Source organism: Microtus ochrogaster, linkage group LG1 (assembly GCF_000317375.1).
Source record: "Microtus ochrogaster isolate Prairie Vole_2 linkage group LG1, MicOch1.0, whole genome shotgun sequence".
Classification (NCBI taxonomy): domain Eukaryota; kingdom Metazoa; phylum Chordata; class Mammalia; order Rodentia; family Cricetidae; genus Microtus; species Microtus ochrogaster.
The window spans coordinates 4,697,604-4,720,164 of NC_022027.1; the positions used below are offsets into that span (position 1 = coordinate 4,697,604).

At 50.4% G+C, this 22,561-nt stretch overlaps 2 protein-coding genes across 2 annotated transcripts in view; both read right to left on the minus strand.

Annotated features, from left to right (window-relative positions):
- Slc35e1 (solute carrier family 35 member E1) overlaps window positions 1-502 on the minus strand; it is a 13,854-nt gene extending 13,352 nt beyond the window's left edge. Inside the window, exons 1-2 of the mRNA XM_005359141.3 lie at window positions 331-502; window positions 43-278 (exon numbers count right to left, since the gene is read on the minus strand). Of these exons, the coding sequence (XP_005359198.2) occupies window positions 43-278; window positions 331-502 (408 nt within the window). The remainder of the gene's footprint in view (window positions 1-42; window positions 279-330) is intronic.
- Med26 (mediator complex subunit 26) overlaps window positions 247-22,561 on the minus strand; it is a 40,261-nt gene continuing 17,946 nt past the window's right edge. The window contains exons 2-3 of the mRNA XM_005359142.3: window positions 4,871-4,945; window positions 247-4,282 (exon numbers count right to left, since the gene is read on the minus strand). Of these exons, the coding sequence (XP_005359199.1) occupies window positions 2,663-4,282; window positions 4,871-4,945 (1,695 nt within the window). The 3' untranslated portion in view covers window positions 247-2,662. The remainder of the gene's footprint in view (window positions 4,283-4,870; window positions 4,946-22,561) is intronic.

The following is a 22,561-nucleotide window of genomic DNA, read 5'->3' on the forward strand; positions in this document are numbered from 1 at the left end:
CGACGCGGGTCGGGGGCGGGAGCGCCGGCAGGGGCCGATCACCATTGGCCTCCGGGCCTGCGCGTCATCGCCGCTCGCCATTGGCTGCCTCCGTCGCGTCATCACCGCCCGCCCGCCGACGCGCCCGCAACCACGTCTCCGGCGAGGGCCCCACCCGACTTGGAAGGTTTCCGGAAGGCGCGCCGTGGGCGCCGCGCGTGCGCGAAGCGCTAAGACGCGCTCCCGTGGCTGGCGGGGCGACGCGGGCCCGCCCACTTGTGGCTGGGAAAGCGGGATGCCTAGGGCCCGAACCGGATTAATAAAAGATCTTTCAGGAGAAAAGAAGCCGACTGAAGCCGAGCATCCGGAGGACGCCGATCCTCGGAATCTGTGCGGTAGGTGTCACCCTCCCCTGACAACCCAGGGCGGGGCGCTTCCTGCGACACTTGTCTGCAGAGCCCTCCGGCCGGGCTGAAGCTGCTGGCGAGAGCCCCGAAGCAGGACAAGACTTCAGCACAGTCATCCTAGCGACAAAACTCGATTCCGAAGATAGTGTGCTTTCAAGTGGCTGTGGGAGTTGTTCCGGTCCCTTAAAAATGTATTCATTCATATGTGTGAGAGGGTGGGGTCAGAGGAGGACTTGAGTCTGTTGTCTCCTTCCACCAGGTGGGTTCAGGAGATCCAACTCCTGTTCTTTGCCTTCACAGCAACCGTGTATCTGCTTAGTCACCTCACCGACCTCGACTTTCTCCTTTACAGTGTCTTTATTAGCAGTTTAGAAAATGGCAGCCCAACTCGGCTGCCTGAGTGTCGGGGGTGTGTTTGTAGCTCATCCCTGTTCCCGAGGTAGCGCATGTGTACCCCCCCTGGGGCTTGCTGTATACTCAACATAGGTGTGGCAGTCCCTGCGCCTTGGGATCCGAGTAGTAAGGGCTTGTTTCAAAGCCCGGGTCTGAGACAAGAAGCCGGTGACAGGACGCTAGCCTCTGTAGGTACCCTAATGCCCTCCAGCTGGGTACACAGCCTTTCGTCACCAACTGGGTTTTGGTTGCTTTTATCTCCTATTGGATTTGGCCCTGGCAACTTTGTGAAGGCCTTCTCATCTCACAACAGGAACATGCGCTCACGAGTGAACACTGGCCCAGAGGCCCAGGGCCACACAGCTGGGTTCCACCTCCTCAAATGGGCCTTTAATGGGAGTGGTACCATCCTGCACCAAGCCTTGTAAATCCGTACTGGCTCTCAAAAACAAAACAAAACAAAAACCAAACAAAAAAAACCCCCTGTGATTATGGGTTGGCTGTGATCCTAAAAATCGCAATGTTCTAGAACTTGACCCCATGCAGCTGTTTTATGGGTAACTGTGTCTGCTCATCTATGAAATTAAACAGATGTCTATCTCAGTGAAAAGAAAACGAACCTGGAAACCTAATCATGGCTTATTGATTTCTGGGAGAGGAGAAAACTAGATAGTTCTAATGCACTCAGCCGTAGCGCTGCTCAGGGCCTTGCCATGTCACAAAGTACTGGTGGGCAGAGAAGGTGTCACCAGCTACACGGCCTGCAGAAGGGGGCTTCTCTGGGTGGGTGATGTGGTTGACCCCAAATGAATGAAAGGCAGGTAGGAGGGGCCTGCCTGCTGCCACAGAAGCAAGTTAAAATGGGATACCACCAAGACTGGGAACATTGGATGTGGCTGTGGGCTCCAGAAAAAGATCAAGTATAAAATGAGAAATGACTCAAAAACGGGTTTGTGCAAATGTTTTTTTTTTTTATTTCCACATTTATATCACAAGGTGTCCACTTACTGGACCAAATAGCAAAGTTGCTCCCTTCTGCGCCGACGCAGAAGTCTAGGTACTGTACATTCACTAAGGCTCCTTGTTTTTGCAAATCGCGTTTATGACAACCATAAGGCAAACGAATCTAAAGGAATGGTTATGAGTGTTTCCAGCGAACAGACGGCATTCCCCTCGCCCAGCAGGGCAACTCACGCCAGTAGCACCCTCGGGAATTTTGTGGGTTGAGGGCTCTAGAAAGATGGCATTTTCTAGAGATATGAAGAGGAAAAAAGAAAGGAAAAGTCATTTGGCTGGTGGTCAGGTGGAAAAAAGGATGAAATAAATGAGAAAACTGAAGTTTCTGCAGCATTTCTTTAAGAACTGGGGTTGAACTGAAACCATATACAGATGGGTGGGCATCTGTGCAGTGTGGGTGAAGCTGGCCCACCCGCCCAATGCCAGGGCTCACCACAGCAGAGAAGCTTCTAGCGCACAACACGAAGGAAAGAAAACACTGGATTGACAGAGGCCGGAGAAGTGGCCTGAACCTCAGAGACACCAGAGCCAAAGAGCAGGAGATGCAGAGATGAGATGTGCGTCTGTTGCTGTTAAGGTAACCTCGCCCACAGGGTTCCTGTGCCTGCCTGCCACTGAGGTCCCCGTCTTCGGTACTTCGCACCTCTTCTGGGGTGGGGGGACTAACGCTTTATAGCTGGCTTGCTATAGAGTTCTGAACTCCCTCTGCCGTCTGCCCTCTGAGCGGCCCTTCCTTTGTAATCGTTAGTAAACTGGTAGCAGCATTTCACAAAAGGAGGGTGGAGAGCGAGCCTCATGCCCGCCCTCCCGGCTGGCCAGCCTAGCCCCTGCAAGGTGAGAATGCACTTGATGACCAGGCCAAGTGCTCAGTCCAAGCAGACATAAGGCAGAATGTTCAAGCGCCCATCGTCGCCATGTGGGTCGAGCGATATGCACTGCGTCCAGTCATACCAATTACCCTGTGTGTCCTCACACCCGTTCACCCCTGGCCACTGTTGGGCCTGGATTCTGTCCAGATCGTCCTGTGTGACCTCCCGAGTGAGCCCGGGGAGGTCAGTGGGCATAGGCAGTGGCAGCAGCACATGAGGCTGGCGGGCTCCTCGCCGACTGCTCTCCTCCTGCTTCAGGTACTCTGCCATAAAGTGGTGCGCGCCTGGGGTCTGCGCACCAGACGATGACAACAAGCTGCTCTGGCGGCTCAAGTAGGACTGGATGATCTCGTTGCGCGACAGCTCCTTCCAGTTCGTCTGCTCAAAAGGACTCTGGAGACTGGCTTTGGCCTCCTGCTGGTCCAGTTCTGTCCTAGGTGGCTGCTCTGTGGGTACGGGGCTGTCAGCCCGCACCGGCTCTTTCTGGGTCAGAGGTTTGATCTGTCTCGTCATGGGGTCAAAGGTGAGCTTCCGCTCTTTTAACCGCACAGGTTTGACGCCTGCCTCAGGCACCTGTCCATCTAAGTTCACCGTGTAGTCTCGAGGTCGGTACCTCTTTTTCTTTTTGCTGTCCGAGCCACCCGAGGAGGCAGCATCACTGTCCGCCTTGGAAGAGTCTGGCGACAACCCAACCCTGCAGGATGGCCCTGTTAGCCGCGGGTGGCCTTCGGGCTGCTCTGGCCAGTGTACGGGGCTCTCAGCGCTGGACTGCAGCTCCATCCGCCGCACAGGGGGCGTGGATGGCTGGGCCAGTGGGAGTGGGGATGGCACCTGTATGGTGTCCAGTGGTTGGGGGCGTGAGGAGGGGCTGGACAAGGGGCCTTTCGTTGTGTAAGAGCTCCGCTGCCGGGCAAAGGAGCCTTCGTGCCGTGAGTTCCGGGGGCTGAAAGAGCAGCGAGAGGCCCCCCTGGGATGGGGAGGGCCTAGCGGCTCATCCACCCTGTCCAAATGCTGCAACTGCGCAGTCTTGGTCTGCAGGCAGGGCACGGGGGGCTTGCCCAGGCCAGGGGAGCTGGGGCGCGGCCGCACGGCGTTCACAGGGATCTTGGTGCTGTGCTTCTCGTTCTCGCTGGGCTCCAGGCGGCTGCCATCAGAGCCCATGTGCCCACTACCATCCAGAGGGCTGGGTAAGCTCTCTGGGCTCCCACTGATCCCATTAGTGGGGAGAGGGGATGCATTGGGGACTAGTGGGTCAGGACTAGATTTGGAAACTTTGTAGGGTGGCCCTGGGTGGCCCAGATCACGCTGGTCCCCCCTGCGCTTACGGCTACCCAGTCTGTCTAGTCGCTGCCCAGGGAGCCTCTGGATGTCGTTGCGATTCTTCAGGTCATGGATGCTCTTGGGTGTGCTGGCCACTCCCACCTCTGGCCGGCAGTTGTGTGCACCCCCGTTGGCAGAGCCTGCAGCTCCTGCCAGTGCCCGTAGTGCCACCTCATTCTGGTGCACGGGTTCAATGAGTTTCTGCCAGCTCCGCAGAAGCCTCTTGGCCCGCTTGGCCAGCTCCTCGTTCTTAGTTTTCTTGCGGACATCATTGATGAGCTTCCCTAGTCGTGTCTCCTACAACCAAAAGAGTGACACATGCTTAGAGAATAAGAACATAGCGGCAGGACAAGGAAGCTAAGCCAGTAAGTAAGCTTACCCTTCCTGGTTTACCTTTTCCCTACCTGCCCCCAAACTGCCAGCTTCTTGGATACAGCTTGGGTGTGTCCAGCACTATGTAGCAGCATGAATCCTTAGATTTGGAACCCAGGGGCTTCCACAGGAGCAGGTCCACTGACTCCTGGGACCTGCAGAGTCTGTGCCTTCACGGCCACACAGCTGCTCTGACAGGGTGTCTGGGTGAGCATGTTTCACAGCCTAAGACCTGATCCCCAAATAAAGGACGGGGCCACCAACCAGTTGCCTAAATAAAGCACAGCTCAAGCTATATCTCAAAAATGCTATGAGGTGTGCAGGGTATGGGAAGGAGCCTAGCAGTGAAATCAGAAACCTTCATTCTTGAAGAGTTCTATGGGAAGACTGATGTCCTGGATACACTGCCCACTGGGTCCCCTGAAGGACTCCAAGAGCCTAAGCCACAGGAAGAAGCTGGCTGGGGGCTACCCTTATCTCCCATTCTGCCTAAGGTTGGGCCAGGGCTCTTACCTCCAGTGCCTCTTTGGTGATGGGGTATCTCTCCAGACTGGAGATCACTTCCAATACTGCAACCATGTTCCGGATCTGAAGAACAAGAACCACATTATCAGCTCAGGGCTCTTCCCTCTCCCAATGAAAGCCAAGCAGCCCAGGGCTTTCCAAGGTGACAGCACTGGGCACCATCAAAACCCTGATTACCATCTTCCGTATGCACACACACACCCACAGCCATGAAAAGAGACCTGCCCTTGGTCTGACAGACAGCTTTGCTGTGAGGCTTCTGGACAATGACTGGAGGAATTACCACATATAACACACAAAGGCTCCAAGGAAAGCAAGATGATCACAATAAACTAGTCAACCTGATGACCTTCCCAAGGTCTTCAAAGAGTCTCTGAACAAAGCAGGATGTCACAGACTATAAGATGTGTATATCACATGGCCAGAAGGAGGGACTCTGGAGCACAACACCTGAGCAGCAATGCAGCTTCAAGAACATGAAAGAAGGCCAGAGAGAGACACTGAAAGGCTCTTTGTGGAACAGGCAGGGTCAGCACTAGCTTCACTGAGCTTCACGGTGACAGGGAGGTTAACAATTCACAGGCTCATATTTGGGATCCCACTCAAGAAGGGCCTGCCCTTCCATGCATCACTGCACTGACTTGTTCAAACATGGCAGGCGCCAGGGCTGTCATTGCAGAGACGGTAGGACCAAAAGCTATGATTGATATGACTGGACATCCCAGCAGCACAGCCACACTGACAAATACAGTAAGTGGGAATAGCTTTGGTGTACCCAGCCAGGAAGGCTACATTTCAGAAAGCAGACACCAACCAGCAAATATGACAAAGCACCAAACACCAGCTAAGGAGATGGTCAGAGTGGCACTTGAACTTGCTGTGACACATAAGAATCATAACTCATGGACCTGCCAGGTTGCAGGACAGCCCACCTGTAATTCCAGCTTTGGAAGGGAAAGATGGGGTCCCTAGAGCAAACTGGCTAGTAAGACTAGCTGTGTTGGTGAGCTCCAGGTTTGACCCAGAGATGTGTCTCAATGAACAGGTGGAGGAGTGAGTAATGATTCCCAGCATTAACCTGGGTCTCCTTATGCATGTGTGCATATGTGCTCCACACACATGTACATGGAAAATTCAGTGAACCCCAAACCTAAATGGCAAGCTAAGACCAAGCTCCAAAAAATTCAGGAGAAGATCTGCAACTGTGGGATGATAGGTGCTCCCGAGGAGTCCAGAGCACCAACTGTCAAAACTACTAACAAACTGAACCTATCATAATGAAGAGTCTCTCTGTTTAAACACTTCTCAGGACACATCCATACCTACCTGGTGGGTAATCAATCCACCTGCAGACTGAAGAACCCCACAGGGCGGTAGTGCCATGGCACTGCAGGTTCTTGGTAGCCAAGCTGGCTGGCCACAGTCCTAATCCCCCTTCACCGACAGCATACACCTGGCACTCCGGGTCACAAGGAGAAAAGCACATCCCCAGGTAGAACCAGGTATGCACACACACACTCATTAGGCCAGGCCAGTCACTGAACGTCACATTCCGGCATATCATTGCAGAAGGTCACTTAGGCCTTCTCTTGTCATTGTAAGTGGGGCTGCAGTCCACACCCCTGTAGATTGTTTCTGGGTGCCAAGCAGAGGCTCCAGCATTTGGGGGAGGGGTATCAGCTAGCTCCCAGGAGGCTGTTCTACATGGCACACTACAAACAACCCAGTGACCAGAAGATCAACCTGCAGGTCAGTAGTGTCAGTCTCCTGCTGCTACCCAATTGCTGGCTACAACCCAGCATGTTTTGATTACTTTGCCCACCCATAGCCTGGGGCAGTGAACTTCCTCCTTCCTGAAGACTCTTGGGGATGATCCATTCCCTACTCCTACAGGTCAGGATCCTAATTTCTTAATTGATGTCACCTAAATGTTGTTCCTAGTTTCATGGAAACCATGTCCCTGGGCTCCCAAGCCCTCCCTCCGCCTTCAATAACAGCCCCAGGAATCCTGATCACATCAGTTCTCTGACTCACATGGGTAACCCAGAATTGTTCCTGTTTCTAGTCCACACCTTAGTCATACCTGCCAGGTGAGGTACCAGGTTGGTTCCTAGACCAGGAGGCAGACAATCTGTAGGACCCTTGCATCCCCAGCTTTTCTAGCTGAAGGCAGTCATCATGCCTCCTTTCCTCAGGGCTCTGACTCCTGGGAGAGAAGCTGTAGGGAGCACAGAGCAGACAGTAGACCTTTACACTGTCCCACAGTCTTTCACAAGGTATTCCTGACAAGCTAGTCCCCTATTGGGGAACAAAGGCCTCCACTTTTGTCTGAGACTAGGTCTGTAACACATCCAGATGACTGTTACAACACTGGCTCTGCTGCTCCAGGGGTGCCTGGCCTGCCTACAGACATGGCTCCTATACTCTGACATGAGATAGGTAGGGATCCCATGCAAAGAGTGTGCTATGAGGAGGTCATTCCCAAGGGAAGGCAAAGTCAGTGTTCCTTGGCCTGGGATCTCAGTACCACTGGGCTCCAGAGCTTGTTCCATGGCTTCATCTCCACCCAGTGACCTCACCCTGGTATATTTAGAGCCCTACGTTCCCATATAGTCCGGATCAGCAGTCCTTGCAGAGAGGACTCTGCCCAAGACCCAGTAGCCTGGCAGCACAGAGCGTCCTTGTCCTTGGCCAGATACCACCCTGCTCTCAGGAGAAGGGGACAGAACACCTGGGGAACCAGGTGTTGGGTTGGTGCATCAGAAATGCTCAGCTGTGCAGTCAGTGTCTACTATGGGCTGCACGGATTGAGTTTAAGGGGCCTTTGCCTAGGTGCTCAGTGTCCCATGGCTCTACCCTGACTGATGGACCACCTTATCAGTGTGGGCTTCCAGAAGGCCCTGAAGAAAATGCCATATCCTCTGTGTCCCCTTGCAGCTGCAGGCCACTCACCTGAGGAACCACCTGCCACACCTTTAAGGCCCACACTGCTGGGGCCACAATCTGGAGTCAGTCAAGTGACCAGGCATCACAGCAGTGGCCAGGGCAGGCTAGCTAACCTGCCTAGGTAGAAAGCAGTGAAGGATGAGCTGGAAGAAGTGATGTGGGCAGGCAGGCTCAGGTGTTCTGCTATTAGGACAAGGCTGTCAGGGCTAATCCACTGCTACCACCATAACAGATCACCAGTGTTTTCTTGGTTGTTCCATGTATCTGTGTGTCAACACTCATCCACTCATCTCACAGGTCCTGTTCTGACTCTGCCTGGGGAACCCATGGCAGTGCCCCGAAGAACAGCTTCAGGGTAGATGAAGAGAGCATGTTGAAGGCCCGAGGGTCATTTATAGCTGTTGTTAGGAATAGCCTGGTTCTTTGTCCTTTGTGACTCATTCCCAATGCCCAAATATGCCCAAACTCCCTGCTAAAGCTCTACCACAAGAGAGCTCAGGTACCAGGCCTTGAGCTATGCACTTGTTCATTAGATGGATAGGCACAGATCAATCTGTATTTACTTAGCAAACAGTGTGGCCAAGTGTGCCTCCCCCTTCTTTCCCCATCAGTTACAGGCCCTGTCCATTTTTTTCATTTGCATTCTGGGCACCCAGTGTGGTACTACCTGCCTGTGCACAGTGGCTCAAATGCCCATGGGGAAGCCTATTTGCAGTGGCCAGCAGGGGCACCAGGGAAGCAGGTAGCATCTCTGTGGTGGCCATACAAAGGTGGGGCAAGGAACCACCACAGGCCCAAATGAAACATGAATATTTATGAATGGAGCCCTAAGAAAGAGCCCTAAGGAGACATTAGGTTCTTTGTCCTATATCCCCCTTCTTGGCTGCCATGAGATGATCATGCTCTGGCAATGCCCCCACTTCAATCAATGTATGACAAGCAAAAACAACAACAAAACAAACACCACCATCACCACCACTGAAACATTAAATTGATTGTGCTAGGCATTTCGTCATGGTAACAGGAAGCACATACTTAATATCAGGCAGGGACCTACATCACAAGAACCAAGGAAGCAGAAAGGCCATCACTCACCATGAGACCACAGCCTGTACTGCTCACAACTTCTGCTAGGGCTCACCTCACTGTGAGTCTGAGGAAGAGAAACAAGCCAGGCAGAAACCACCAGGTCCAGCACTGTCAAGCACCAGATATGACAAGTGGCACCCATCAGAAGCAGTGACTACTCCTCCCTCTACTTTTATGCTAGAGTCTTTCTGGCTCTAGGAAACTCTGGGAGATTGGAGGTGCAGTGAGTGCTCACCTGCCAATGCCTCCAGGCTACATGAAGTCAGACTACAAGGCCATCCATCTGTGGAGACTCCAAGAGTCCCTCATAGAACCCTGAAGGCTCCTGAGCTGACAGACTTGAGCCAAAAAGTAATGTAACCCCAGGAGTTATGGTACTCTGAAAGTTCGCCAGGGCCCAACTAGAGGTGGGTCTCTAACAGGATTCACACAGAGTCCCAAGGTGGATAGTACTAACTTAAGAACTTCTGTGTGCAGGGAGAGGCAAGTGCAGGAAGCATACCCACACAACCTTATCTAGGTTCTTGGGGCTGCAGGCCAAGCAAGGAATTGGCAAGCTGAGGGGTGAATGAGCCCTCGTTTCTTACCCGAAGGCAAAGGGATTGCAAATACTACCATCATGTGGTACATGAGGCCAGGTAGAGGACACCAAGATGGGAAGCGGGGGGGAGGGGGGATATCTCATGGAGGGGTGTTTAAGCCAAGCCACATTATCCTGTGGAAAGTGCTGTCTACCCAGCCCCGCCTCCTGCCAGCTGCTCCTCACCATCCTTAGTTGAGCAGCAGAAAGTGGAAGACCACACTCTGGACGCTCCAGACAACCAGACTATCTTTGCAAACTCCATCCCCAACAAAGGCTTGGAGTCCTTGTTAAAATAAAACCCAACAGGAGACACCAGGCCTCATGGTAAATCTTGGTTCTACGATTAGGACAGCACTATCAGATTCCTACTCCAGGGTTGTGCTGGTAAACCCCTGGGACCTAAGAAATGACTACCTGTGGGGAAATTCCAGCCACAAGTTGAAACATGGAACTGAGACACCAAGACTTAAGAGTTCCAGTGTCCCCACAAGTCAGCTCACAACCCAAATCCCTGATGCTGGCAGTTGCCATTGTGCCCCAGAGGCACTAGCACTAACGGGACCCAAGGACTGTGTGCAGCTTCATTGTACAGCAAGGAAACTGAGCCCATGAAGGGCAGGGAGGTACACATGGACCACAGAAGGCAAAACACTCTTCCCACTGGCCTGATAAGGTTCTGCCTACCATGCACAACCTGCTTTCCTGAATGTCTGGGGTACATCCAGCCAGCACCCTGTAATGTACTCACCCTGACCTGTAACAGCAGAGAAGAAGCACATAGTTAATAGCTCCCTGAAGCTGTGAGAAGCCCCTCCAAACGGTCTCAGTGTTGTGTCATTTGCCTCTCCTGAAGGGCTAATGAAGAACTAGGACCAGGCAGATCCCAGCACAGCTCATACTCAACAGGATTCCCTAAGCTGACATATACAGTGATAGTCTAAGAACCATGCTGGTGGCCTAGTGCCTCACCAGCACTCCCAGCTGCACTGTGCAGCACAGTCCTCAGGACCTGCCCAGGAGCTGAGTGAAGCTTCAGCACCAATGACTTTTGAAAAACCAACACACAGTGTCTTTGTGGGGTTTTTTTTTTTTTGGTGGCTTTTTTTTTCTTTTAATGAAAAATGGTCTAGACAAAAATTTATAAAGCCCACTGAACTCAAAAGATCCTGAAAGTGTTGATCAGCAAGCAAGCTGCGCCTTCCAAACCAAAACCTGCCACAGATGGCACCCAGAAGCGGCAGTCTGTGAGCCTTCAGTGTGCTGTGCACTCCCTGCTGAGCCCGGCACTCTGTCCCCCAGCTGACAGAATGGGTGCTGCAGGACATGGTCTGGAAGAAACAGTTTCTTGCTCTTCTTTGGCTTATACCTGGATGAGCCAGGGAGCCTGTTGGGGAGCATGTCCCCTGGGCCATCAGCCTCATGGATCGTGTGAGCTCCTGGGATGCCTGATTAAGGCAGATTTCTCCACTAGGACCCGGTGAGCACCTCAAACTCATTGGGGCCAGGTTTCCCACTCGCTGCTTCTCAGAAAAAAAGACAGTGGGGTAGAGTCCCACAAACACTGCCAGCAGTTATAAAAGCCTTTCCCTATCAATAGGACCCACCTACTCCCAAGGGATAGCCAGCACCTAAGTAGCCTGTCACTGTCTAAGTGACCCTGCCTGCCCAGCAAAAGAAAGACCACTGTCTGACAGGCAGAGCAAGCCACTACCTGGCCCAGGAGATAAGGAACCCAGTCTGGGTGCAAACAGCATGCAGACCACTATTGTACACCATAAAGCGCCCAGGAGAAGGAAGCCCAAAGCTTGGAGCAGCAGCATGCACAGCTAGCCTATTCAGTAACAGAAGCTACCTAAGAACAAAGAGAAAGGCAGAGGAGGCATATCTGTCTTCACACAAAACCTATACTATCCCTCCCTCCCCTTTGGCTTTTGGTCAGGAACAGAGATGCAAAGTAGATTCTCCAAACCATGGGCCCAGTCCACAGGTCCTTCATGAGTGCTCTGAGCTGCCCCAAATGTCATCTGTGAGTTTGCCGCTGCTCCACCCATGTAACTGGAAAGCTTGCAAACCAGGCACAGCTTTCTATTTATGACATCAATCCTCACAGAAGGGTCCTGGTGATCAAGTGTCTGAAGAAAGAAGGCTGAGTGGGGCTCCTCCACCTGGCCTCTCTTTGATAGGAAGAGCTGCTAAGAACACCAGCTCCAGGAGACTGGAAATGGCCCAACACCAGAGGAAGGAACACAGTACTTGGTCCACACCTTGTACACAAGGCAGATCTCAAACAAGAATGAGCCAGCTTTCCAGGAACTGTTAGGAAGTAGGTTTCCGAGGTCCACACCTTGTACACAAGGCAGATATCAAACAAGAGCGAGCCAGCTTTTCAGGAACTGTTAGGAAGCAGGCTCCTGAGCCAGCTGAGCACAGGCAGTGAGGCTGTGCACACATCTGGGCTGATCAGGAGTAGATGGTGGGAGTCACTTGGCATCCTGCACCAGCCCAAAGTAGATAGGACCCGAGCCCAGTTTCTCTCCCATGAGCGTGGGAAACCACAGACAACATGTTGTGCACTACCTGGTCTGCTGCACCCACAGGAACCAGGCCTGGCCTCCAAGGCAGCTCACACATCATACACATGAATAAATATTATTTATGTAAATAACTTTTACAGCTTGTACTTTTCTGAAGAATTTTATATCTTAAAAAGTTGCTTCAAATAGCCTACTTGGGAGCCAGAGAAATAATTTCTAACTTTTGTGTGAAGGTGTGTGCTTACAATCCCAGCAATAGAGGTGGGGTACAGGCAGGTCCCTGGGGTTCATTGGCCAGTCAGTCAAGCCTACTTGGCAAGCTCCAAGCTAATGAGACATACTGCCTCAAAAATAAGACCAGTAACAACAACAAGTGGCTCTTATCTTCACATGCACACACTCATTCCTGCACATGCACAAACACCAACACACAGCCTGTTAGCTTATTGTGGTGTTACATGCCTGTCATCCCAACACTCAGGAGAGTGAGTTAAGGCTAGCCCAGACTACAGAGAGAGACTCTCCATCTCTAATATGTGATGGTGAGAAGTGTTAGAAAACAAACAAAAATACAGCACCAAACTAGAGAAATGGCTCAGCAGTTAAGAGCATTTATTCTTGCAGACCAGGGTTCTATTTTCCAGCACCCACATGGTGGCTCACAGCCATTCAAGAGGCTCCAATGCCCTCTACTGACCTCAGAGCACAACTGGCACACACGTGGTACACGGACACACATGTGAGCAAAACATTCATATACATAAAATAAGTAAGTCCCAAGGAAAGCAGAGGCAGGTGGCTCTCTGACTTTGAGTCCAGTTTGGTTTACACAGCAAGTTCCAGGTTAACCAACACTACAGAGACATCCTGTCTCAAAACATAAAAATAAAATAAAAAATTAAAAAACAAACAAAAAAAAACCCAAAATGAAAAAACCCTGAACATAAGCTATTCTATATAAATCCTGCAGTCTAAAACCATATATCTTATGAATATGGAAAGCAGCAGTCTCCATCCCTATGGACCAAGGTCTGAACAGTGTCAACATAACTCTGTCTCCCTGAGACCAGTAGCACACAGTTCACATGGAAAGTCCACCCACACCTGCTGGGATCAGAGTAGGAAGTGACACAAAAGCACTTTGAAGGCATCATACAAGGCAGCTTCCTGCCCAGGGACCAAGCACCAGGAATTGCACCCAGCAGGACATGTGTCTCTCCATACATCAAGCTCGTGACCAACCTCACCTGCTGGCCCTGTGCAGCTGGCACATACCTGCCTCCATGATGTCAATGTCTTTCCAGTAAGGTGAGGACACTTGTGTGAACAGGTAAGCAAGGAAAGCAGCAGCGGGAGAGGAGATGGGGCAGATGGCTATCATCTGAAAAGCAGGGTAAGTGGACAGAGAAGGCCAAAAGGAAAAGCACAAACCAGACAGATAGAAGCATGGGCAGCAAGACAGCTGGCACTGGAGAAACCCAGCCACCAGCAGAGAGAGAATCTGCCTCACTTCAGCAAGATCACACTTGTGTCCTCCCTCAGAGCAGTACAAGAAATGAGTGATCACTTCTACTCAGCTCTGAACAGGAGGTTCTGCAAGAAAAAGACAGGTCTTCCAATCAGGAAGGAGGGGTGATCATCACACCCCAAGTGCATGTTAGTCCTTGGGAAGATCTTCGGGCATCTGAGCAAAGCTACAGGATGGAGCATTTCCACAACAGGTTCAAGTTAAACTCCAAACCAATCCCTACTGACAAGAGCCAGCAAATATGAAGGGCCCAAGAGATGACTCAGCAAGTAAAGGCATGTGCCACCAAACCCGACAACCTGAGTTTAATCCCCATACCAGAGAGAACTGACTCCTCCAGCTTGTCCTGTGACTTCCACATATGTGCACATGTACAAAATAAACGAATAAATGTTAAATTTAATTCTTTAAGAATTATCAAGATAAATATTTACAGATGAATTTTACTACATCTAAAACTTCAACACTGAAAACTTGCAAATAAGCAGACGTCAGTCAGTGCAGAGACCAAGGTTCTGCATCACAACACACCACTTTCCAAAACTCATCAACATGACTGTCAATTCATGATCAATGTCAATTCAAGCAAATCTTTTGAGGAAAGCAGCATGCTGATTCTGAAATTCACAAGGAGTTCGGAGACTCCCTGAGCAGCCAGTCTGACAACCTGCTGTCAGTCCCTAGGATACACCCAGTAGAAGACGACCAACTCTAACTTAAACACATGCATGCAGAAGCTGAGTTACACGCATACATATGCACCTGTACACATGCACACCCTACAAAAACCAACAAAACAACAGTAACAATAATCCTTTAATTCAATAATCAGGCAAATAAATGTGGTGGGTGGCCAGCTGGCAAATGGCCCATTTAGACTTTACGTCATACAAAGAGCAGACACACAGAGGTGAGCAACCATCAGTCATTAGGAAATGCAAAGTAAAATTCCCATGAGAAATCAACACATACTCCATGAATAACTAAAGAATGTTGACAAGGCAAGAGCAAATTAGCACTCCCCCCATTCATTCATGTGGATGACCTCAAACTTCTGATTCTCTTTCCTCCTGGGCAATGACATGACTGATAAGCATGTGCCACCATACCCCCGGGGTTAGACCTTTCCTACATTCCTGGTGGGAATATGGTGGTAAATCATCTTAGAAGTTATAACAACCCAAGGGGTCAACATAGAAGCCTAGCCACGAGTTGATCCCAAAACCCATGTAAAGGTGACTAGAGAAAACACCCCAAGCAGTTGTCCTCAGATCTCTACATGCACCCACCCATACAACACTATTGTATGTTAATTATAGTTTAGTAGAGTTGAAAAATTGGGGGTAAGGTATTTGTAACATGCACAAAATATAAGAGCAGTGAGGCCACAGCAAGAATGTATCTTTGTTATGGAGGACAGGAACAAGCATCTCTAACCCCAGGAGAAGAAACAGTCCCTTGGGCTCTGTCTCTCTCCAGTGAAATGAGGACAACGGTTGGGCTTAGAACCCCAGGAGTCTCCTAAGTACCGACACAAAGACACAGAATATACTCCTGATTTAACATCAGACGCCATCAGGCACTGGTCAGCATTAGCTCCTCTTCCTGGAACTTAGCACATCCCACAGACACGTTTCACAGAAGAGTGGGAAAGGCTGGTGCTGAGTTAGGCAGGGCTGGCAGGGCTTGGCCCTCAGGAGTTGTGCTGACAATAGTGTCACCGTCAGGAAGCCTAATTTCTAGCCTGCCTGTGATGTCTCCTTGTACTTCACCAGGAGTAGGAGCCAACTTCCCAGAAAAGGCAAAGCAGCTTTAGCTTCCAGAACAACAGTGACTCCCCATAACAGCACCTGCAGCAAGTGTTGCAGTCACCGTGAGACAGAGAAGTAGGAGTCTGGCACACTGCCCCACCCTGGGTGTGTGGTCTGCGTCTGTGAAGAGCCACCTGGAGTCCTGGTTTTCATACTATTCATCTAGTGAGGGACCGGAGGTCTTGTTTAATGGGGCTTTCTAGAGGATTCAGAGCCCCCCCACCCAGCAACAACCTGTACTCAACAGTAGGTTGACGGCTCCTGCTTCACCCTCACCAGATGTATCTCCATGACAACCCTAAACTCACAGGGAGTGTACAGAGCTGAACTCAGTCACTCATGTGGCAGGGAGCTGGTTATCTCCTAGTACTGTTCACACTTGTGGCACACCCACAGCCTCATCCACTCAGCTTCAGGCCATAAGGATGACCCCCTTTTTACCTCCCCAACCCCCAGTATTTGCCTAGATTCCAACAGAGATACTGGTAGCTCCTGGGGGTGGGGGGGTGGGACCAGTGACAGACCATAACACAGGATGGGTTATTCCTAGGGTCCAGTCAACTGCCTCACCAACCCACTGCCTTGCAACATCATTACATATCCCAACTTTAAGATGACACAAACTTGCCAGGAGGTACTGGTGCACACCTTTAATCCCAACACTCGGGAGGCAGAGGTAGGCGGATCTCTGTGAGTTCGAGGCCAGCCTGGTCTACAAGAGCTAGTTCCAGGACAGGCACCAAAGCTACAGAGAAACCTTATCTTGAAAAAACAACAACAACAACAACAACAACAACCAAACAACAACAAAAGAAGGCACAAACTCAAATAATGGCACAGATATACAGCTGCCTGCACTTGGACTGTCAGCTCTCAGGGTGAGCCACTGATCTATGGTGCCCATCACAAATCAGAACGAGAAATGGTAGAGCCACTGATCACAGACAGCAAGGAGGAAAGAATAAATTCCCCAACACTGGCCCCCAGTGACATCTGTCAGAAGCCAACAGGATGAAGTCATAGTCATTTTAACTGTAGCAGATTCTCCAGGCTGGGCCTAAGGAAAAGCCAGTATATTATCTCCCCATTCCCAACCACCATAAAAGTCTGCCCATTCCAGCAAGGGGTGGGCACATAGAGCCCACCTCACACCAGTTCTCTTGATTCTCTGCATTCACATACACACACAAGCCAATTCATGGAGTGCAGGGATCTAGGTTTTGCTTACTTCCATTTCAAAATATGCCTACCACAATGACACACAGCAGAAATCCCAACATTAGAGGTCCCTCCCTACTGGGTGCCATGTTTACTCCAATACTACAAATATTTGAGGTCTCTCTTTCTGGGGCAAGTTGAGCCCTAAATACATCAAGTCAGTGTCTGGACAGCACACTTGTCCTGTATTCAACTGCTGCTCATGAGGGGTGACAGGGACAGAAATGATTCTCATGACGAACATGAAAGTGCTGTCCTGGAGTAGGCTGGGGAGACTCTAGCCAGGCACAGAGACCACTTCTGTTCCATTGAGGCCCTAGTCAGTAGTGTGGGCTATTACTCTTTCAAGCCACACTTTCTCAACAAGGCCAACTGGCTTTTGGGAATCTTTGTTTTCAAAGTGGTGGCCCTGGAAGGTGCCAGGACCACAAAAATGCTCTTCAGTTTACCTTCTTGGAAACCATTAGCTGATTCCAAAGTGTTATGTAAGGAGGTATGAAGTACAAAGCCAGGCATTGGAGCAGGCACAGACCGAACATCACAACTGCTGTGGGAACTTGGTGACAGGAAAGTCTCAAGGCAGTAAACAGAGAAGCCTGTGCACTCAGGGGTTAGGATGAGGACACACCAGCAGGCTACCATAGCTCACTAGGCCATGAGGCATTTGGGAGGCTAGTGGCACTGGGTAGTCTTTAGTGGACCAGGACAAGGCTAGGTGCTCCACTCCCTACCACTGCTAGACGAAGGGACCACACCAGCACTGTTCTGGCCCAGAACCAATTACATGCCTAACATGGTTAGGGCTGCACAAAGACCAGGAACTCACCATGGCTAAAAAGCTGGAGGATGGAGCCCTGTGGTGAGACTTGGGATTCCTGTCATCAAATGCCCAAGACACGATACCCTGCAATAACTTGAGCATGTTAGTATAAAGTACAGATTGCGCAGAGACCAGCATCAGGCCTAATCTCAAAGGCTATACTGGATAGGGAACCAAGTCATTGGGGGGCCTCCTGTGTTCTGGTGCAGGCACTGTAACCATTTCCTGCAGTGTGTCCTAAACATCACGCTTTCACAGTACACACGCCTGCATTCCCCACATCTGCACCTTCAGTGTGGCTCCTGCTTCGGTGTTTGACCCCACTTTCACAACAGCCCGCAGCCAGTACTGGAAAGCGTATCTTCACAATTCCCTCTTTCCCTCAGTTTTTCCTTAGGAATCTGATCCCAGTGGCTCCACTTGGCCACAAGCGTCCAAATTCTTTTCTGCCAACTGCTACTGCCTTAAGTGTTTTCAATCCTCAGCTGTGCACAGTGCTATCATCTCATCATGGGAATGGGGGTGTAAATGTGCTGTCTTCGAAAAGGACTCCAGGGAACTGAGCCCTCCTGTTTGGCAGCACTGCCAAAGTGTCTGAACTGCCCTCCTGTCCTTGTCACTCGACCTGACTCTATACAAGCATGGCAATGTGTCTCTAACAACCAGCAGGGTATGGAGAGGCAGTGTCCAGAAACTTCTACTGCTTGTATTTCTGATGCACCCATGGGTCCTTCCTTTAGAGAATCAGAAAGGAAATGAGGCTCTGCCATGTCCTACTAAGCAATCATCCCTTCAGGGACATGGTGGCACAGTGTGGAGATGCTCCTGGAGTTTGGGGCAGGTCAGCAGGCTTAATTAAATCCACCTCTCTCCTAAAGGAAAGGGGGTAACAAGGCCTAACTGAGTCTCCTAAGACCTTTCTCCTTTGTGCTGGTTAAGTGAGGCTTGGGATGAGACTCTACAGCTTATTGTCCCTTCCCAGCTGCTCAGTCCCTTTTACCTGTGGCCCTTATGTGTGGCACCCTATGTTATAGCCCCAAATGGGCAAAGAAGTCATGAGACAGGTTAGCCCAAAGGTTGTCCTGACCTGCCCTACACCCTGCTTGGGAGAGTCTGGTCTTCCTCACCACAAGGTCAAGGCAGCAGAGCTAACAGCAAGTCCACCAGACATGGCTAAGATGACAGAAGGGCCTGGACTTCTTTCTAGGACAGCTGGGTGGGATTTTAAGACATTTGTATGGAAATCATGGCCTTAGGACTGACTGATGCCTGTGATCTCCACTGGAAAGCATGGCTGGATCCCCCACTTCCCAGGAAGGGTATGGCCCCAGCTCTGCCTAGCACGATCTCAAGTGCCACATGTCCAACAAAGTCAGACTATCTGGCAGCTCCTCTTGGAGGGGAGCAGCTGTTGCCACTATTTCCCACTGTCCTTCACAACACTGAAGATGAAACTCAGCCAAGAAGGTACATCCCTTTAATTCCAGTCCTCAGGAGGCAGAGGCAGATCTCTGAGTTTGAGACTAGCCTGATCTACAAAGCAAGTTCTAGGACAGCAGGGTTACACAGAGAAACCCTGTCACCAAAAACCATCACAGGCCAGTGAGATAGCTCAGCAGATACAGCATTTACTGTGCATGCCTGATGATCTGAGTTCCATCTCCAGATAGTAGACTGAACAAATTCCCAAAAGTTGCCAATACACACACACACACACACACACACACACGGACACGGACATAAAGCCAAAGTCAGAAAAATGTAATATATTCACTAAGAAAACAGAAACCAAGCTTTGGACCTGACTCCAAACTCCTGAGCAAAATGAGGGTGACAGTGCCTGCCTTACCAGGTGGGAATACAGGTACCTAGCTGCAGAGCATACACAGTCCTTGCTATTTAACCCTTGCCTAGTGCTTATTCGTATTGCCAACTTCTGGTTAGACACTCCCTCCCCCAGTTTTCTGACACAGTATCTTGCTATGTAGCCCAGGCTGGCACCCTGAAGCCCTGCTGTGTCCTGAGTTCTCATCCAACTGTTCCAGATTTTCTTTGGGAGCTTCCCATAGAGTAGGGAATAACAATCCTCAAGCCCCGCCTCCCAGTGTCCCTTGCTGATGGTATAGACAAGTAGAATGTTCTAGGGCACACAAAACACCTAAGTAGGGAAGAGGAAGAAGGCAAGGCTAAAGTAGGGAAATAAGAGGGACAGAGAGCCTATGGTGTGCTAGTGTGTATGACAGAGGACCAGAATTCATCTGGTCCTGAGGAAGCTGGGTATCTCAAGAATTCACAGTAGGGCAGACATGAGTGAACCAGACTGCAATTCCCATCCTCTCTGAGAAGTAGTCCAAGTACACCCAATTTTCCTGGCTCCACCAGCAAAACCCAGCAATGTCCTTCAAAACCTGCATCACTAGGCTGGCTAAACAAAGATCTCTTCCCCAGCTGTAGGGTCAGTGCCCCAGGACTCTGAGTGAGGACCACAGAGATAGTGGCACTCTGCCCTGAAGCACAGAGTTTCCACCAAAGCATATAACTAAACCACCCATCACAGAAACAAACTCCTTCCTGCCCTCAGCTGCCCAAGACAGAGAAGCACATCCTGTATGCTGCCATTGGCAGCAGCAAGCACAGCAGCTCTAAAGCAACCAGTCCAAGAGAACAAGACCCCTTCCCTGGCACCTTGGGGCCTCACTTCCATGCCCTTCCTGTCTCCGGCCCTGAACCTGTATCTGGAGTCTCAGGATATACACAGCTGGCGCAAAGAAGCCTGGCCTCTCCTCAGAGTTAACAGCAATCCTTCAGGTTCCTTAAAATGCACAGCGGCCCCACATCTAACCAAGAACTGTTCCTATCACGTCACCAAACCCAGAAACTTCTTTCTAAACTTCTAGCTACTTCCCAGGTCCCTGCCTCTTGCCTATTAATCTCCAATACTACCTTCTTCTCACACCTCTGCACTATCCAAGCATGAGCTGAGGTGCCTCTGGGGTCCTGCGGCAAACACAGTGTATGTTTGTTTTTTGGGGGGGGCACCTCAGCCTCAGTGGAAGTAAGCAGGCATTACTATACTATTAAGCATTTCCTCCACAAACTTCACAAATGGCTGTATCTTTTTAGAAGTAGCCAACCAAGGTCACATGACTGATCTGGCTGGGATCAAACAGCTGGGGTTGGGGCACAGGTAGTCTGATGGCCATGCACTGACTCTTGTCTGATTGCTCAGCTCCCTTTCTCAGCAACACACAGCCTGTGGCCTTGAAGCACAACTTACTGCTTACCTCAAAGGGCATAGACGCCTGATTAAAAGTACTTCAAACAGTGTAGGCAGACAGGACTGGGCTGGGGGGCCTCCAATGAGGGGCAACAGAGGGAGTCTCTTAGAGATGAAGAGAAAGTGGGAGTGTACAGGCTGATCAGGAAGGGGAGTCATGTCCAGAGAGGGTGGGTAGTCAGCACCAGGCCAGGTGGAATTCAGGGTTTAGGGAGAAACCTAAGGCTATGCTCTGCCTGAGAAGTGAAAGGCTCAGGTTTAAATAGCTCACTCTGGCTATCTAGTAGAGAATGCCAGGCAGACAGCATTGGCTAGCTTCAGGAAATGAGATGATGGTAGGCAGGAAGGGGTTAGGGTGTAAGCAAGGGAAGGTTCCAGGCACAGACCAAAGAGCCCATACTACACAGGCTACTAGGATAGGAGGCTGCATATGCGGGAGTGGAGGAGGGTGACTGAGAGACACTGAAGACCCGGAGTCAGTACATGCCAGCTGCTCAGGGAATGAGGGACACCAGAGTATGATCAACCAACAAAGACTACAGTCTTCAAAAGGCACAGAAATGCCAGGACAGGACCTGGAGCCCTTCTAGTTCCCTATGCGTTCAGGCCGCCTCCAGTAACCAACTATACTGCTTGGAACTTCCACCATCAGTCACAACTGAACAGCCTAAGGTGGGTTCTCTCTACCTGTGGCCTCTCCCGTGAGATGCCACACTCTCCCCATTCAACAACCTCCATCTCCCCATGACCATTTCAAGATGACCATTTCTGGGTATACAGCCTATAGTGATCTGAATGAGATGTCCCCTATAGTTTCAGGTACTTCAATACTTGGTACCCAGTTGGTGGCACTTTGTAGGTAGGTTTAAGAGTAATCTTGCAGAGTCATACAGATTTGCAAGTTCAATGCCAGCCTGGTCTACACAATGAGTTCAAGAACAGCCAGGGGCCGGGCGATGGTGGCGCACGCCTTTAATCCCAGCACTCGGGAGGCAGAGGCAGGCGGATCTCTGTGAGTTCGAGGCCAGCCTGGTCTACAGAGCTAGTTCCAGGACAGGCTCCAAAGCCACAGAGAAACCCAGTCTCGAAAAACCAAAAAAAAAAAAAATTAAAATAAAATAAAAAAATAAATAAATAAAAATAAAAATAAAAAAAAGAACAGCCAGGGCTGATACGCAGAAAAACTAAGACAAACAAACAAGAGTGACCTTGCTGGACACAGTATGTCAAGAGGAAGTCAGGCTTTGGGATTTCAAAAACCTCACACCATTCCGTGTGTGTGTGTGTGTGTGTGTGTGTGTGTGTGTGTGTATGCATGTGTGTGTTTGTAGTTTAAAATGTGAGCTTTCGCCGGGCAGTGGTGGCGTGAGCCTTTAATCCCAGCGCTCGGGAGGCAGAGGCAGGTGGAGCTCTGTGAGTTCGAGGTCAGCCTCGTCTACAAGAGCTAGTTCCAGGACAGCTAGGGCTACACAGAGAAACCCTGTCTCGAAAAACGAAAACAAAACAAAAAAGTCAACTTTCAATTGCTCTAGCCACACCTGCTCCCTCTGCTCCACCATCATGGACTCTAACCCTCTGGACCATAAACCCAAATAAGCTTCCTTCTCTATTGGTCATAGTGTTTATCACAGCAACAGAAAGTAACAAAGTTGGTACTAGGCTACTGTTATGACAGGCCTGACCATGCTGGTTTTTTGGAAGAATATTGAAGACTGAGACTTTGAGCTAGAAAAAATGGTTGAATGCTGTACGCACGGCTTATGAGCCATGCTAACCTGAAAGACTGTAGCGCTAAGAGTAATGTGGACTGTGAAGGCCCAGCTCAAGGTTTCAGAGGGAACAGTATCAGCAGCTGGGCTGGAGACCATTCTTG